The sequence below is a fragment of the Macrotis lagotis genome, chromosome 5 (assembly GCF_037893015.1).
Source record: "Macrotis lagotis isolate mMagLag1 chromosome 5, bilby.v1.9.chrom.fasta, whole genome shotgun sequence".
In the NCBI taxonomy this organism is placed as follows: domain Eukaryota; kingdom Metazoa; phylum Chordata; class Mammalia; order Peramelemorphia; family Peramelidae; genus Macrotis; species Macrotis lagotis.
In genome coordinates, this window is record NC_133662.1 from 55,516,397 (window position 1) to 55,534,582 (window position 18,186).

At 35.2% G+C, this 18,186-nt stretch overlaps 1 protein-coding gene across 2 annotated transcripts in view; it reads right to left on the reverse strand.

Moving 5' to 3' along the window:
* The window catches only part of LMBRD1 (LMBR1 domain containing 1), a 201,901-nt gene that overhangs the window by 31,744 nt on the left and 151,971 nt on the right, over positions 1–18,186 (reverse strand). For both annotated transcript variants that reach the window (XM_074237297.1, XM_074237298.1), the window contains exon 14: positions 14,094–14,166. In XM_074237297.1, the coding sequence (XP_074093398.1) occupies positions 14,094–14,166 (73 nt within the window). The remainder of the gene's footprint in view (positions 1–14,093; positions 14,167–18,186) is intronic.

Here is an 18,186-nt window from a genome sequence, read left to right on the forward strand (position 1 = left end):
AATGTAAATGAGTTACAGGAGGAAACTGAAAGAAAAACTATACTAATGGGGAGCTCAACTTTCCCCTCTAAGAACTTGACAAATCTAACTACAAATTAAATCAAAAAAAAAAATGGAGACGAATAGAATTTTAGAAAAATAAGAAATAATAGACCTCTAGAGAAAACTGAATAGGAATTGAGAGGAATAGATCTTTTTTCAAATATACATGATATATTAAAAGAATTATTATATTAGGATATAAAAACTTCAAAGAAGATAAGTAGAAATATTAAAGTACCCTTTTCAGACCACAATGCAATAAAAATTACATTCAATTAAAGACCTTGGAAGCAAAGATTAAAAATTAATTGGTAATAAATAATCTAAAATCTAAATAATAAGTAGGTCAAAGGAAAAAAAATCACAGAAACAGTCAATTTCATTAAAGATGTGGACAAGACAATTTACAAAATTTGTGGGATGTAATCAAAGCAGTATTTAGAAGGAAATTTAAATCTCTAAACATCTATATCAATAGAAAAGAGAAAAAAATTAATGAATTATGCATTCAATTAAAAAAACTACACTAAACCTTCCAAATTGAAACGCCAAAATGGAAATCCTGAAAATTCAAAATAGATTAAAAAAATTGAAAGTAAAAAAAAAATGTATTGTGTTAAATAAATTAAAAAATAAAGCTAGGAGCTGGTTTTATGAAACTGTAAACACACACAATAAATAAACCACTGGTTCAAATAATTAGAAAACAGAAATAAGAAAATCAAATTACCAGATTCAAAAATGAAAAAGGAAAATGCTCCACCAATGAAGATGAAATTAAAGCAATTATTAGGCACTATTTTGTCCAATTATGCCAATAAATTTGATCTTAGAAAAAGAAATTGAACAAGTCATAAATGAGCTAAGAAAAACTTCCCAGGACCAGGTGGATTTACAAATGAATTCTAATAAACATTTAAAGAATCATTAATTCCATTACCATGGAAGGTCTACCAAATAATATGGAAGTCTACCAAACTCGTTTAATGACATAAATATGGGTTTTTGATACTTAAAACTTTTTGTTGTTTGATCATTTTCACTCATGTCTGACTCTCTGTGACTCCATTTTGGAGTTTTCTGGGTGAAGATCCTGAAGTGGTTTGCCATTTCCTTCTCCAGCTCATTTTTAGACAAAAGAACTGAGGCAAACAGGGTTAAGTGACTTGCTCAGAATCACACAGTTTGTAATTGTCTTGAGGTTGAACTTGAACTCCTGATTTCAGGCCTGGCACCCTGGATGCCATAACATGATAGAAAAGGAAAATGACAAATGCTGCGGGGGATGTGGAAAACTGGGAGACTAACGCACTGCTGTTGAAGTTAGGAACTACTCCAACTATTCTAAAGTTCAATTTAGCACTGTGTCCAAAGGGTTATAAAACTGTGGATATCCTTTGATCCAAGTGTACCAATATTAAGTCTATATCCCAAAGAGATCAAGGAGGGAAAAAGGACATATCTGTACAAAACTATTTATAGCAACCCTTTTTTTTGGCAAAGAATTGGAATTTGAGGGAATATGTCCATCAACTGGGGAATAGCTAAACAAGTTGAGGTATATGATTGTGATGGTATACTATAGTGATGTAAGAAATGACAAGTAGGATGATTTCAGAAAAACCTGGAAAAACTTATTGAATTGATGCAAAATAAAATGAGCAGAACCAGGAAAACATAGTAGCAGCAATACTGAGTGATGATCACCTGTGAATGACCTAATTAACTCTAATCTACAATAATTCGAGACAACTCTGAAGGACTTAAAATGAAAAATACTTTTCTTCTCCAAAGAACTGATGGAGTCTGAATGTAGATTAAAGCATACTTTTTTCTGGTTGTTGGTTTCTTTTACAACATAGTTAATATGGAAATACACTTTTTTTTAGGTTCTTTCTTTTTTGCAAGGCAATGGGGTTAAGTGCTTGCCCAAGGCCACACGGCTAGGTAATTATTAAGAGTCTGAGACCAGATTTGAACCCAGGTACTCCTGACTCCAGGGCCGGTACTTTATCCATTGCGCCACCTAGCTGCCCCTGGAAATACACTTTCAAGATTTCACATGTGTAACTGATATCAACCTGCTTGCCTTCTTAATGGTTAAGGAAACATGGAAGGAAGATAGAAAATTAAGATGTTAAAATTTCAAAAAAACTTGATTGCTAAAAAAAATTAAAATTAAATTTTAAAAATGAGGATAAATCTATTTCTCTAAGAACTTTTTTGAAAAAAGTTATTTATTTAAGGTAATGGGGTTAGGTTAAGTGACTTGCCCAAGTTTACCAAGCAAGGTAATAAGTAAGTATCTGAGGCCAAATTTGAGCTTAGATTCTCCCGACTCCAGGGCCAGTGCTCTATCTACTATGCCAACTTTATGCTCTTAAATAAGAGGGTTAGGGGCTATAAGTTGGAAAAATATTGAGAAGGTATGTTCACCTAGCAAAGAACTTTTTTTTAAAAAAAATCAGAAATTCATAAAAGTGGAAAGAAAAAAGAAGAGACAAAGGAGAAGTGAAATGGTACAAAGTAAAGGAATGACTTGTACTTATTTTGAGGCTCCTCTGAATTAAACATTACGTTTTATACCTGACATTTATATTCTACAGTTGCAAAATGTTATTAAGAACTCTATTTCCACCACCAACTAGGTATATATTCTTTAACCTTTTAGGAGAATAAATAGTGCTCACTTGTTTCACTCTAATAAAACAAAACAAGTCTAAGAGCAAACATTACGGGAAAAGTAAGGATATCCATTAACACTCTTCAACATAATACAACATGATAATTTGCCCTAGTCAAAAGAAAAGAAAAAGAAACTGAAAGGAATAAAGCACAGGCAAAAAGAAAACAAAAATATTTTCTGCAGTTTCTTAATGGTGTACAGTTCCTAGGGAGTTAACAAAAAGTTCAAAGAAGAGCAATTCCATTAAAAATTACAGAAGTTATAAAATACTTAAGAATAAGTTTATCTAAGCTTCACCCAGAAATAATATGATCTAGCTTTGAGTCTTTATTACTCAAATGAATTTATTTATTCATGGTTGTATACCAACTCCCAAACAATATTTCAAAAAGCTAGAAAATAATGACAAAACTCATCTGGAGGAATAAAAGGTAATAAATCTTAAGGGGATAATGGGATAATTAAAGTGGGAAGGAAACCAGATCTCAAAATAACTTATAAGGCAAGGGGAAGGGGAAGGGAGGAAAGAGATGCAATAGTATGATATTTGATAAAGCCAGATTCATCCAGTTATTTGGGGGGGGAAAGTAAAACTACTTGACAAAATTTTCTAGCAAAATTGGACAGAAGTCTAGTAGAAATTAGGGATGGACCAAGATTTTATACCATACACCAAGACAAGTTTTGAATAGACACATTGTTTAGATATTTTAAAAATAATTTCATAAGCAAATTTGGGGAGCAAGAAAGAAATTACCTCTTTGATCTATAAACAAGTCAATGACTAAACAAATGCTAGGATCACATGAGTTAAAATGGACAATTCTGATTATACAAAATTTTAAAATTCTTGCACAAAATATCAATTGCTCATGGATGGGCTGGGCTAATATAATAAAAATGACTATCTAAACTAAACTAAACTACTTATTTAGTGCCATACCAAAAAATTACATTAGTGAGCTAGGAAAAACTGTTAACTAAATCCCTATGGAGAAACAAAAAGTCAAGAATATGAAAGGATTTAATGAAAAAAAAAAACTGCAAAAGAAGGCAGCTCAGCCTTACCAGATCTAAAATTATATTATAAAGCATCAGTTTTCAAAACTCTTTTGTACTGGCTAAGAAATCATGGTGGATCAGTGGAATAGATTAAGTGCAAAAGAGACAGCAGGCAGTGATTATAGTAATCTGCTGTTTGACAAATCCAAAGAGTCCAGCTTCTGGGATAAGAACTCACTTTCTGATAAAAACTGATGGGAAAACTGGAAGAGAGTGTGGTAGAAACTAAGATTAGACCAGCAACTCATAACCTAACTAAGATAAAATCAAAATGGGTACAGGATTTAGTCATAAAAAACAATATTATAAGCAAATTAGGAGAACAAGGAATAATTTTTACCTGTCAGATCTATGGAAAGGGGAGCAGTTTATGACCAAGGAAGAGATAGAGAACATTACAAAAAAACAAACTGGATAATTCTGACTAAATCAAATTAAAGTTTTTGCACAAACAAAAATCCACTCTAACCAAGATCAAAAGAAATATAATACAACTGGAAAACAATTTTTACAACTAGTGTTGCTGACAAAGGATTTTTAATCTAAAATATAAAGAGAACTAAGGCAAATTTATAAAAAAAAAACAAGTCATTCCCCAATTGACAAATAGCCAGAGGACATGCAAAGGCAAATTTCAGAGAAGGAAATCAAAGCTATCTATAGTCAAATGAAAAATTGCTCTACATCATTACTAATTAGAGAAATGCAAATTAAAATTTCTCTGAGGCTACCTCATACCTCTCAGATAGTCAATATGATCAGAAAGGATAAAGATCAATTTAGAAGGGATATGGGAAATCTGGGACTAAGGCATTGTTGGTGGAGCTGTGGACTGATCCAACCTTTCTGGAGAGAAATTTGGAATAATGCCCAAAGGACAATAGTAATGTGCATACCCTTGGATCCAGCAATGCCACTACTGGGTCTGTATCCTGAAGAGATCAAGAAAAAGGGGGAAAAACCTCCCATGTTCAAAAATATTTATAGCAGCTCTGTTTGTAGTGGCAAAGAAACTGGATGCCCATCGACTGGGGAATAGCTAAACAAACTGTGATACATTTATGTGATGGAACACTCCTGTTCTATTAGAAATCATGAGGATTTCAGAGAAGCATGGAAAGACTTGTATGAATTGATGTACACCTTAACAACAACATGTGGTGATGATGGACTTGCTGACTCCATCAGTGCAAAAATCAGGGACAATTTGGGGGGAATCTGTGATGGAGAATACCATCTGAGTCCAGCTGTGGAGTTTGAATGAAGACCAAAGATAATTATCTTCAATTTTTTAAAAAAGAAGGGGGAGGGAAAATTACAAAATTCAAAGTCTTGCAAAAAAATGATGGGTAGAAACTATACTTGTATATAATTAGAAAATAAAATATTTATTAAAAAAATGAAATTCTTGCACAAATGAATCAAAAGTAGTAAAAGCTAGAAGAGAAGCAAGTAACTAGGGGAAAAAATCTTTGCAACAAGCATCTCTGATAAAGATTTTGTTTCCAAGATATATAAGAAACAGATTCAAATTAATAAGCCTAAGAATTACTGCCCAATAGACAAATGTTTAAAAATGTGATGAGGAAATTTTCAAAGGAAGATATTTAAACTATCAACAATCATATAAAAATGCTATTAAGTCATTAATAATTAAGAGAAATACAAATTAAATTCTACCTCACCCCTACCATATTGACAAATATTACAAAGGAGGAAAAAGGCAGATTTTTTTTTGGGGGGGGGAGAACATATAATAGTTACTGCTGGTAAAATTGTAAACTAGTCTAGATACCTGAAAAGCAACTTGGAGCTATGCCTATAAAGTTAATACTCTTTAACCTAGGTTTATAACTATTACACTTACACCCCAAAGGGAAAACTTTTTTTTAAATGAAGAAAGGCAGTCAAAAATATGTAAATTAAAGTGTTGTCCTTCTAATGTAGAATGACTAAACAAATTATAGTACAAAAATATAATGGAAGGAAATTGGGAATACCTTAATGAACTGATACAGGGTGAAGTGAACAGGAATAGGAGAACAATTTATATAATGATATTGAGGAAAAAAACTTTGAAAGACTCTAGAATTATGATTAATGCAATGATAAACTAAGTCCAAAAGAATGAAGAAGAAACATGCCACTCATCTACGGACAGAGAGGTTGAACTTATGAGACAGAGACAAACATTTTGAGATGTGGTTAATGTGGGAATTTGTATTACTGGACTCTGAAGTCACGCATTGAGAGATTAATTTTTTGAGATGTTTAGTTTTTTAAAATTTGTTTAAAAGTAAGGGGTAGGGGTGGCTAGGTGGTACAGTGGATAAAGCACTGGCCCTAGAGTCAGGAGTACCTGGGTTCAAATCTGCCTCAGACACTTAATAATTAACTAGCTGTGTGGCCTTGGGCAAGCCACTTAATCCCATTGCCTTGCAAAAACCTTAAAAAATAAATAAATAAAAGTAAGGAGTAGAGGCGGCTAGGTGGCACAGTGGATAGAGCACCGGCCCTGGAGTCAGGAGTACCTGAATTCAAATCCTGCCTCAGATACTTAATAATTACCTAGCTGTGTGGCCTTGGGCAAGCCACTTAACCCCATATGCCTTGCAAAAACCTAAAAAAAAAAAATTAAAAAATAAAAGTAAAGGGTGACAGTGGAAGGGATATATCAATTAATTAATGCCTGTTTCTTTAAAAGAAAAAATTAAATGAATACTAACACACTAGGAAAATGTTTTTGCAGTGACCTATTTTAATATAGGCAATTTTTTTAAAATGCCAACTCACTCTGATGCTTAAACAAATAAAAGTTTAAGTATAACCTGTAATGATTTGAAATAACTTCTCTATTAGAATTAATTACAATTATAATTTTAGAACCCAAACTATCACAAAAATCTTACAGTTCACTAATTTCACTAATCTTGTCCATTTCTATTGCCTAAAGGCAAATTTGATGTAAATATTTTATTATTTATGAACATCTCTAAAACTCACTTCACATTAAGAGAACAGTATTTTTTAACCATTTTTAGAAATTTTGTTGCTATAACAACATCTTTCTAGTGGGGTTATTCACCAGCACAGGAAATTTCAATATAAGCATTTATGAATTTCACTATTTTCTGGAGAACAGACATTTCCTAAAATTATTAAATTAATACAACAAAAAGATATATATGCCTTATATATGCACAAAATACACATGTGCATGTATAATATATATAATATATATACATTTGAAATCTTACATACACATTTAAACCATCACACATACACATTTAAACCATTAAAAAAGAAACAGATTTAATTTATATTATCTATTCTGAAATTTCTAATGATCATATAACAAAAACCTAACTGACTTTCCATAGCTCTAACAGAAGCTGAAAAAATCAGTCTTCCCATTGCTTTCTGTGGTTCTCCTCTTTCCCCATCTTTATAAGTATAAACTTAAAAGTTTTCCTAGATTACAGACAATCTGTGGCATTTAATCTGAGTTTTACATTGTATTAGCTAAGCCTCTTCTCATGACTTCCCTTTCTTCTTCTACCTTAGTCATTAATTGAAACAATTCTTCTCAAAGGCTATCTTGCCCCTTAACTCTTTGCACTGTACTGTCAACATTTTAAGTGTCTTGGCAATTCCTATGTTGATAAGTATTATTTGAAGTTAAAGCTGAGAAATATTAATCTATTATTAGTAGAGCATGGCAAACTAATGTACTTGACTGAAATTTTCTAAGCTAAAGACCTCAAAGAAAAGGTAATGTTACACCAATAAAAATATTATCAAGAGAAAATGTGAAAATAACCAAAATGCTTATAAATAAAATGGTTAACATTTCAAAGGATTTCATTGTAACTACTAATTCATTTCCTTTTCTATGTGTATGGGGGAGGGGAGGGGAGGGGTGTATGTTTGTGTGTGTGTGTGTGTGTGTGTGTGTGTGCGTGTGTGCTTTTAATGTCTGTGATTAATCTGAAAATTAAATTCAGATATGCTCTTTACTAAACTTGATAACGCATAAATCTTAACATTCATGATCCTATAGGAACATTTAACCAGTACTCATGTGGTATGATCTCAAGAACCCTCACTATTCCTAGAAAGAGGAACATCATTGATCTTCCCATCACTCACAAATATTCTACTCTGACATTCATTAACTCAGAAATTTCTTTGCTTGATCAATTTGTTGTCATTCTATCATCTCTCTTCTCCTTTTACTTTACAACTTCAAATACGGGACTTCATCATCACCTTACTCTCCAATCCCTTGACCCCTTGGTACTTTCCCAGGTCATTATCCCTGCCTTCTTCATCCTGAACCCTTCTTGTATCAGTTTACTCCCATCAAATCAGCAAGGTTTGCTGACTGGATCTATTACAAATCTGTTAAATAATCTCAACTGCAATGTCACTATAACAACACAATCTTTTTGAGAATCTGTGCTAAATGGGTTATTGAGTCATTTTGTGGTTGTTGTGACATTTGTCATGTATGACACTTTGTGAACTCATTTTGGTGTTTTCTTGGCAAAGATACTGAAGTGGGTTGCCATTTCCTTCTTCAGTCCAATTTACAGATGAGGAATTGAGGCATAAACAGGGTTAAGTGACTTGCCCAGGGTCACATAGGTCTTAAGTTTCTGAGAATAGATCTTAAGACAGGAAGATGAGTCTTCTTGATTTCACACTGACCAGTTTATCTACTGAGACCCCAACCTGCCACTTCTTAACTCCTCTACAGACTGGTTTCTGACCTAATTCAACTAGAACTACTCTTCAAAGTTACTAATGATCTCTTAAATGCCAAATCTAATGGTCTTTCTCAATCTGCTTCATTCTTAATTTCTATGCAGCCTTTGACACAGTTGTTCACCTTCTTCTCCTTGATAGTCTCTTCTGTTTTCAAGACACTATTCTCTTTTATCCTGTTCCGAACTGGCTATCTGTTCTTCCTCAACTCTTCTTTACTTAATTTATATCCAGGTCATGCCCTCTTACTTGAGGTGTTCCTCAGATTCTGTCCTAAATCCTCTTTTCTATCTATACTATTTCTCTTGATGATCTTATCATTCCCATGGATTCAGTTGTTATCTCTATACTGATGATTATTAGCATGCATACTTATTTGTCCCTAAACTCTAGGTTGACCTCCAGGCTCACATCATCGCAATCTCTCAATGTCAGTCATCTCAAACTGGATATCTTAGATATCTTAAACTGAACATGTCCAAACATTATCTGTTCTCCTAAACCTCTCTCTTTTCCTAATTTCCCATTGCTGCCAAGGTACCATCATTCTCTCTGCCACCCCCAGGCTTAAAAGTCTAGGTATCATTTTCAACTCTCCACTTGTATCATTCCCCATAATATCCAATCAGTTCTCAAATTTTATTTGTTTTTTTTGCTTAATAACATCTCTTATATACTGTCACCCAATCCTACCCCTCCTCTTCTCTGCCACCATCCTTGTATAGGATGTTATCACATCTCAGTGTCTGGCACTATAAAGGTACCTAAAAGTAAATTGATACCAAGACTATAGCAATAGCCTGCTGGTTGGTCTCTCTGCCTCAAGATTTTAGCCATTATAATAAATTTTCCATTTGACTGTTAAAATTATCTTATTAAAGTAAAAAAAAAATGCTGCCTCTCACCCTCTCATGTCCCAAGAACTCTAGTGGCTCCTCCCCACCTTAGGATCAAGTACAAAATTCTCTGTTCACATTCAGAGCCATTCATAAGCTGGCTCCCTCCTACCTTTTTGGTTTTCCTTTTACTACAAACACAAACATTGTGATCTAGTGACACTGGCCCCCTTTACTGTTTGTCTCCCAAGATGCTCCATCATCTGATTCTGTGGATTCTCTCATTGGATGCCCATGCTTGGAATGTTTTCTCTTCTCACCTCTGCCTTGTTGCTTCCCTGGTTACTTCAAGTCCTAAATTAAATCCCACTTTCCACAAGAAGTCTTTTCAGATTCCCCAAAATTCTAGTGCCTTCTCCCTGTTGATTATCTCAAATTTGTCACACACACACACACACACACACACACACACACACACACACACACACAGATTTTATAATTAGTTTGCAGATAATTGTTTTCATATTATCTTCTCTTGAAACTATGAACTAACTTGTGAGAGTAAATAAGGGCTAGTTTTGCTTCTTTAATCCCTGGAACTAAAAGTGCCTGACACATGGAAGCAAGTGAATAGTAAAAATTTTGGTGATCTGACTGGGAGTCAGGAAGACCTGGGTTCAAATTCTGCCTAGCAGTGTGACCAGGCCAAGTAACTACGTGTCAAGGATTCTAAGTGTCCTCATTTGTGAAACAGGAATAATAACAGCATCCACCTAGCAACTTCACAGTATTGTTATGAGTAGTCAATAAGACAATTTACAAAACCCATTTTGCAAACCATAAGTTATTTAGATGTGAGCTAGTATTATTATGATCATCATCAACCTGGTTACATTCCTCTGGATACTCTCCAACTTAAAATAGCCAATGATTAAATTTTATTGCCCAAAATTTAACACAATATGCCAATAACTCAAAAAAGAGAATAATAAAACTGTAATTTCCAAACTTTGAATATGACCCCTCTTTTAATGACGTTTAGCTTAGACTGCATTAGTTTTTGTGACTAATAAATAATACTGATGACTCAGAGTGAAGCTTGCAGTCTATTAAAAGCTCTAGATCTTTTCAAGACAAGATATTCTGTATGATATGTTCCATGACCTCCCCCTCCAATCTATTTTCTTAATGAATGTATTTATTGGATAACGTTTTTTCTTTTTTTTTTTAATTTATTTTTTATTCTCATTTTGTACAAATGTTTTTCTTTACATTAATAAAATATACTTGCTTACAAGTAAACAAAATAACCCTCCCCCCATGAATATAGATAGACTTGCTTGGGCAAAAAAGTAAAGGGGGGGAGAAAAAAATTAAAATTAAAAAAAAAATAATAGTAATAATTGTAGGTATGGCCAGGTGGTGCAATGGACGAAGCACCAGCCCTGGAGCCGCGAGCACCTGAGTCCATATCCAGCCTCGTAAACCCAATAATCACCCAGCCATGTGACATACAAGTCACCCGATCCCCACTGCGCTGCAAAAACCAAAAAGAAGGAAAAAAAAAGACCCAAAATAAAATAAAATAGTAATAATAGTAGGAGTGGCTGGGTGGCAGACAGAGCATTGGCCCTTGAGCCAGGAGCACCCGGGTCCGAATCCAACCCCAGACAACCAATGATCACTCTGCTATGTGGCCCCAGGCAGGCCACCCAGCCCCACTTGCCCTGCACCCTCCCCCAAATAATAATAACAAAAAATGTGTTTCAGTCTTTGTTCCAACACCATCAACTCTGTAGTGAGTGGATCACATTCTTTATGATAAGTCCATCACAAAAGTTACTTCCATATTTTTCCAACGTTGCCATTGCTGATTGCAACTCCCTCCTTTCTTACCTCCCCACTACCATGCACTATATTTTCTCTCTCCTTTCACTCTGACTCTGCTGTAGGGTCGCTGAGTGGCGCAGCAGACAGATCCCTGGTCCTGGGGCCAAGAAGCCCTGAGCCCCCATACCACCCCTGAGGCCCAGCATCCACCTGGCCCTATGGTCCTGGGCAGGCCATCCAATCCCAGGCCCTTGCAAGAAGTAAAAAAAGAAAATGTGTTATATCTGACCACTGTCACCCCATGGTCCATCCTCTCCTCCTTTATTCACATCCCCACCCCTTCCCTCTGCTCGCCCCTCCTTCTTACTCCAGTTGTCTATACCCCATTGAGTATATTTGCTGTTTCCTCTCCTAGCCATCTCTGATGAGAGCAAAGGTTCCCTCATTGCCCCTTGCCTCCCCCCTTCCATATCATTGCAATAGCTCATTGCAATAAAAAAAAATCTTATTATGTAAAATAGCTTGGACTATTCCCCCTCTCCTTTCTCTTTCTCCCATTCCATTTCCCTTTTTTTTCTTATTTACTCCATTTTTACACCATATTTTATCTTCGACTTCAGCTTTCTCCTGTGCTTCAACTATAAAAGCTCCCTCTACCTGCTCTATTAACTGAGATGGTTCATATGAATATTATCAGTATCATTTTTCTATACATGCAGTTCATCCTCCTTAAGTCCCTCATATTTCTCCCCTCTCCTCCAATCTCCATGCTTCACCTGAGTCCTGCATCTGAAGATCAAACCTTCTGTTCAGCTCTGGCCATTCCAAAAGGCACCTTTGAAATCCCCTGGTTCATTGAAAGTCCATCTTTTTCCCTGGAAGAGGACATTCAGCCTTGCTGGGTAGTTCATTCCTGGATGCATTCTAAGCTCTTTTGCCTTCTGGTATATTGTATTCCAAGCCCTACGAGCTTCCAATGTAGCTGCTGCTAAGTCCTGTGTGATCCTGACTGCAGCTCCACGATATTTGAACTGTGTCCTTCTGGCTGCTTGTAATATTTTCTCTTTTACTTGGGAGTTCTGGAACTTGGCTATAATATTCCTGGGGGTTGGTTTTTTGGGATCTCTTTGTCTGGGGGATCGGTGGATTCTCTCCATTTCTATTTTGCCCTCTGCTTCTAGAATATCAGGGCAATTTTCCTGTAGTAATTCTTTGAAAATGATGTCAAGGCTCTTTTCCTGATCATCATTTTCAGGTATTCCAATAATTTTCAAATTATCTTTCCTAAGTCTGTTTTCCATATCAGTTGTTTTTTCAATGAGATATTTCACATTTTCTTCTAATTTTTCATTTTTTTGGTTTTGAAGTATTGATTCCTGATTTCTGTTAAATTCATCAATCTCCCTGAATTCTATTCTTTGTCTGAAGGATTTATTCTCCTCAGAGAGTTTTCTTATCTCTTTTTCCATCTGGCCAATTTTGCTTTTTAAAGCATTCTTCTCTTCAATAACTTTTTGAACTGTTTTATCCATTTGACCTAAGCTGTTTTTTAGCATGCTATTTTCTTCAGCATTTTTTTGGATTTCCTTGACTAAGCTGCTGACTTCATTTTCATGTTTTTCCTGCATCTCTCTCCTTTATTTTCCCAGTTTTTCTTCTAACTCCCTCATTTGATTTTCAAAGTCTTTTTTGAGCTCTATCATAGCCTGAGCCCAATTTCTGTTTTTCTTGGAGTCTTTAGATGCAGGAGCTTGTGCTTCCTCATCTTCAGACTGAGTATTTTGATCCTTCTTGGGCTCATTTGCAAAATATTTCTCAATGGTCTTCCTCTTATTTCTTTGCTTGTTCATTTTCCCAGCCTAAGCCTGTTTTTTGGGGGTGCTTCCTGAGCTTTTGGGACACTCCCACAAGGGTCTCAGTGTGTGAGGCTCTGTCCTCCCTCCTGGTCTGTGAATGACCATAAGCACCTCCCTCTGCCACAGGGCTGAGGTGGGGGGGGGGGGGGCTGCTGTTCTATGGGGGGGCCTAGACTGCGATTAGGATCTGAATGTGGTCAGAGCCCCAGAGTCCTGTTCCAGGGGCAGAGGACAGAGCTCTGCAGTCTCTCTCTCTCTCTTCACTCCCCTCCCTCAGCTCAATGGGTTCATGCCCTGGGGGCTCCTGCTTACTGGCTCTGCCTGCTTCTATTTCCTGGATCATGGCTGCCGAAAGACCAGGCTACTGGCTGTGTGCCCTGAGGGCTGGGCTCCACGTGCTTGCTCTGGCAGAAGTCCCCCGCTGTTCCCCCACTTTGTGCCAGTGCTCCCCGGGGTGCAGCTCAGGAGACTCCCCTGCTGCTGTGAGCTGAGGCTCCCAGCACCCTGGGGCTGCCTCCGGGAGGCTGAAGTTCTTTGGCTCTGGCGGGCCACCCCTCCGACCCCGGGGAGCAGAGCCTTTCTGCTCTTTTCCAGGTTACCTTGAGTAGGAGAACTGCCTCACTGGGTCCCTTTGTGGGTTCTGTCTCTCGAAAGTTTAGTTAGAGTCCTTATTTTAAGACTTGATCCCTTCAGATCGCCATCTTGGCTCCGCCCCCCTTCCAATCTACTTTGTATTTATTCATATCAAGTTTTATCACATTTGGCTCAATGTTTTAACTGTTGAGACACCTATATTTGTTATGGGACTTGGACTAATTCACATATCTAGTAAAGGTCAGAAGACTGGAAACCTATACCTTCCATACTACAATACTAGTTACCCATACCAGACTGCCTCTAAATAAACAAACAAAAGATCAAATGAAATACAGGACTGCAAACAATTGCCTTTAAAAAAAAAATCTTTGGATCTGTGATGGTGAAGAAAACTAAAATATCTGACAAAACTCTCACCTTCTGGAGCATCAGCATCACATTTCTTTGGGACAGATAGTGTATGGTTGTGCTCAACATATGTTGCATTGCTCTGGAAGAAAAAGAAAATTAGTTAGGATACAACTTTTTTAATGGAATATTATATATCTAATTATTTTAAAATTTAAGTAAAAATGCTTTAATCTGTGTCAAATTTCACAGATTTTTTTTTAGTAAAAAAGGAGAAAAAGGATCTAAGCATCTTAAACAAAAGAAATATCAATGGAACAGGAACTCAAGGAATTTTGATAGAACTGAAGAGGCAAAGCAACTAGGCAGTTCAATGGCTAGAGCTCTGGGCCTGGAGTCAGGAAGACCTGAGTTGAAATAGGACTTCAGACATTTACTAGCTATGTGAACCTGAGGAAGTCAGTTAATTTCTATTTGCTTTAATCCACTGGGGAAGGAAACAGCAAACCACTCCAGTATCATATGCCAAGAAAACTCCAAGGACAGTACTAGTCTGCTATGGTGATTGCATGCTATGTGACCACAGAGTCACAAAGAGACTCAACTGAACAACAACAACAGCTGAAACAGATATACTATAAACTCCTGTGAATGAGTCATTATAACACAACAATACCATATAATGATATTACTGGTTTCATTTATTGTTAAACTGAGTTACATATAATTAATGTAGTATAAGTAGTTCTAACCTACTTCAAGTACACAAAATTTGTTAGGCATTGGCAACCTAAGACAGAATGTCCTAAGGGTAGCAATCAACCAATTCAATGATATAATGTTCATGGGCAAATGATACAACAGACCTAATTTCTTTTAATGTCATCCTTTTTGTATTTCTAAAATCTCTTGTTACCAATTATCTTTAACCTGGCTCCTCCTTTCTCTAAAATTGTTAAGTGAGATATATGTACTATGCTTTGCAAACATAAACCCTACACAATTATCAGCTATTTATAAGCCTACTGCAATAGCTTATGAGACCTGACCTCTGCCACAGGGTACCATTCTCTAAAAAGTAAAATTCTTCTTTTGGCTAAGGCATACCAGACTTCCTATGAATCTTTAAGTTTAAAATTAAGTGATTCTGATTCTACTAATTTTGATTTACATTAAGGTATGAGTGTCTGACATGGAAATGAAGTGTGGAGGTAGGGGGACAGTGGGTGGTCTACAAAAGCTAAATAGAACTCCTTACTTATGTCCTGTTATTGAAAGAAGGAGCTACTTCCTAACTGGTCCCTGGGAAGGAAGAAGTCCAATGGGAGACATTCCATTTCAAATAAGAGTTGATAGTTTATCTATAATTATAATTCCAACCTGTATTTAAAGATGCTTTCAAATGGGTAATGGCTAAACAAATTTTGTATATGAACATAATAAAATACCAACGTGTTATAAGAAATAAAAAAAGACTACTTCAAGCAAATCTGGGAAGATTTGTATAAACTGATTGTAGAGCAAAACAAGAAGAACCAGAACAATTTATAACAACATTGTATAAAAACCAATTACTCTGAAAGACTCAAGAACTTCCACTACTGTAATGACCAAACTGAGATTCCAAGGACTAAGGATGAAGCAAGCTATCTAGCTTCCAACAAAGAGGTATAGAATAGGATATACATTTTTGAACATAGCTAATATGGGAACTTCTTTCCTTTACTATGAATATTTGTGACATAGTTCATTTATATTTTTTAATTCAGGAGAGTAGATGGAAGGGGAGGGGAATATAGACAGAAAAGTCAACAACAATTTTTTTAAAAGACAAGAGAGTCACTGAAGCATTTTTAAAAGATGCACAGCAGAGATTAGAAGGAAGGGAAAAAATCATAAACAATGTTAAAACTGCATGTTAAATTTACTATATATTTTAAATGAAAATTAAATTGTATATAATAGAGAATTACGGTTTCATGGACAATTATATTTTTGTTCAATTTATAAGGAAATGGCCATTTTATTAAATTTAAAATAAAAAGCTAAATTCAGAATTTAAAAATTCAGAAATAAAAATAATTTTTTATAAAAGGCATTGATCAATGACTTTTCTGAATTTGAAATTATAGGCTCTAATATTGATCCTAATTCCATTATATTTTTTTTTAAAAATGACATTAATTCAATTTAAACCATTTATCAAGTATCTATTATGTGCAAGGCATAGTGCTAACTACTAAGGATTCAAAAATTAAAAATCACCTTCACAATCTCAAGGAACTTAAAATTGAAAAAATAATTAGAATAAAAACTAGAAAGCAGCAATTGTATTGGAAAAATGAAACAATGGAAAAAGAGATTTAAGGGAAGAAGAATCTTTCCTAGATAGAGGAAAAAGGAAGATCTAATAGAAGCCACAGCATTTAAACTAGTTTTTAAAGGAAGAATTTCTAAAAGACAGAGATATTGAAGAGTCCAACTTCAGATATGTAAGATGATATATTTAAATCAGAATAGAGATTGAATTTGGAATAGCACAGCAAACATAGCATAGCTCTTTTTCTAATGAATGTTGGCAATCTCTCTGCAAAGTCTTAGAGATGTTGCCCAAGACACTAATAAGTGACTTGCCCAGAATAACCCAAAATGTCAGAAATGAGACCCGAACTGAAATATTCCTATATTTTTAATAGAGGTGACACTCTAGTCACTCTGCTTTAATATTTCATGTATAAATGCATCGATGTGGGAAAATGACCAGTCTGAAAACTAGGTAGAATGAAGATGTAGAGTTGCAATACATAATATAAAATGAGGATGGAAAAATAGCTGGGACTCAGAGATTTCTAAATGTAGGTTTTGGAATTTATATTATTTTCTTAGGCAATATGGAAACACTGAAAGTTTTTAAGTAGAAGAGTGACAATGAGGCTTATGAATCAAGAAGATTAGAAAGAAGAGTCATAAACTACATTAAAAAATGGCTAAACAATCTCATCAGTTAATAGGTCTTAGGTCCCTACTAAATTCCCCAATTTTCCATACACAGCTCCCTTCAGTCAAATATTTTAAAGTTATTCAGTATTATTCAAGAATAGATTCTGTGTAACTAAGGATTCAACCATATCTAAACAATTAACTTTAAAATTTCTAAAGAGAAAAAAAAATGCAAGGTAGATATTGCTGTGGAAGATCACAACAGTAAATCCCTTCCTAGCTATCTCTAGACCTAATAGCTATTTACATATCTTCACTTTCACCATGGTTTTCTAATATTTTTTGTTTTCTTCCCCCATTCAAATGAGAGATTCTAGAAGTCAGAAACTTGTTTCTTGTACTTTTATTCTCATTCTCTCTCTCTCTCTCTCTCTCTCTCTCTCTCTCTCCTCTGTCTTTCTCTGAAAATATCCAATGTGAAGAATGAGTGCTAAGATATTTTCTACCATAGATTCAATAAACATAACAGACTGACCTTAGAATTATCTGATACAACAAAGTAGGGTATTGTTGGCATATTTTTGCTCCCCATGACACAAAAATCACGTCTTCTGAAATCTGAACTTACTAGCTGTGTGATTCTGTGAAATCACTTAACTACTCTTAGCCTCAGTTTTCTTATCTGTAAAATCAGAGATGGCTTCTAAGAGACCCTCCAGCTCTAGTTATAGGAAAATAATGGATCTGAATATATAAAAGGTAGCAAATCATCTGGAAATAAAATACTTAAAAAAAAAAAAAACACTTTTCATAGCTTTCTATGTGCCTTATTTTTCCTATTACCCTCTCTCCTTCCTAGCACCTAGCTTGGTATTCTATTTACAGGAAAATTTTTGCGTCCATCTCCTTCTCTCCCTCTTTCTCTCTCTCTTTTCCTTCCTCACTCCCTCCCCCTTTTCATTCTCATATACATACATATATACATACATATACACACACACATACAAAACATACCCGAAAAGATTTACAGATAATAGAGAGAAAAGACTGAGGATGATGGCAACCCATAAGTCATCTCCTTAATATGTACATCTCAAAGTATGATAGATAATACACAGCAAACAGAATCTACCAGAAAGTATAGATCTGTTGTAAAGAAAGAATTCATTTAGAGAACTGAAAATGTCAAAGTTCTAGGAATATTTTGTATAAAGACCACATT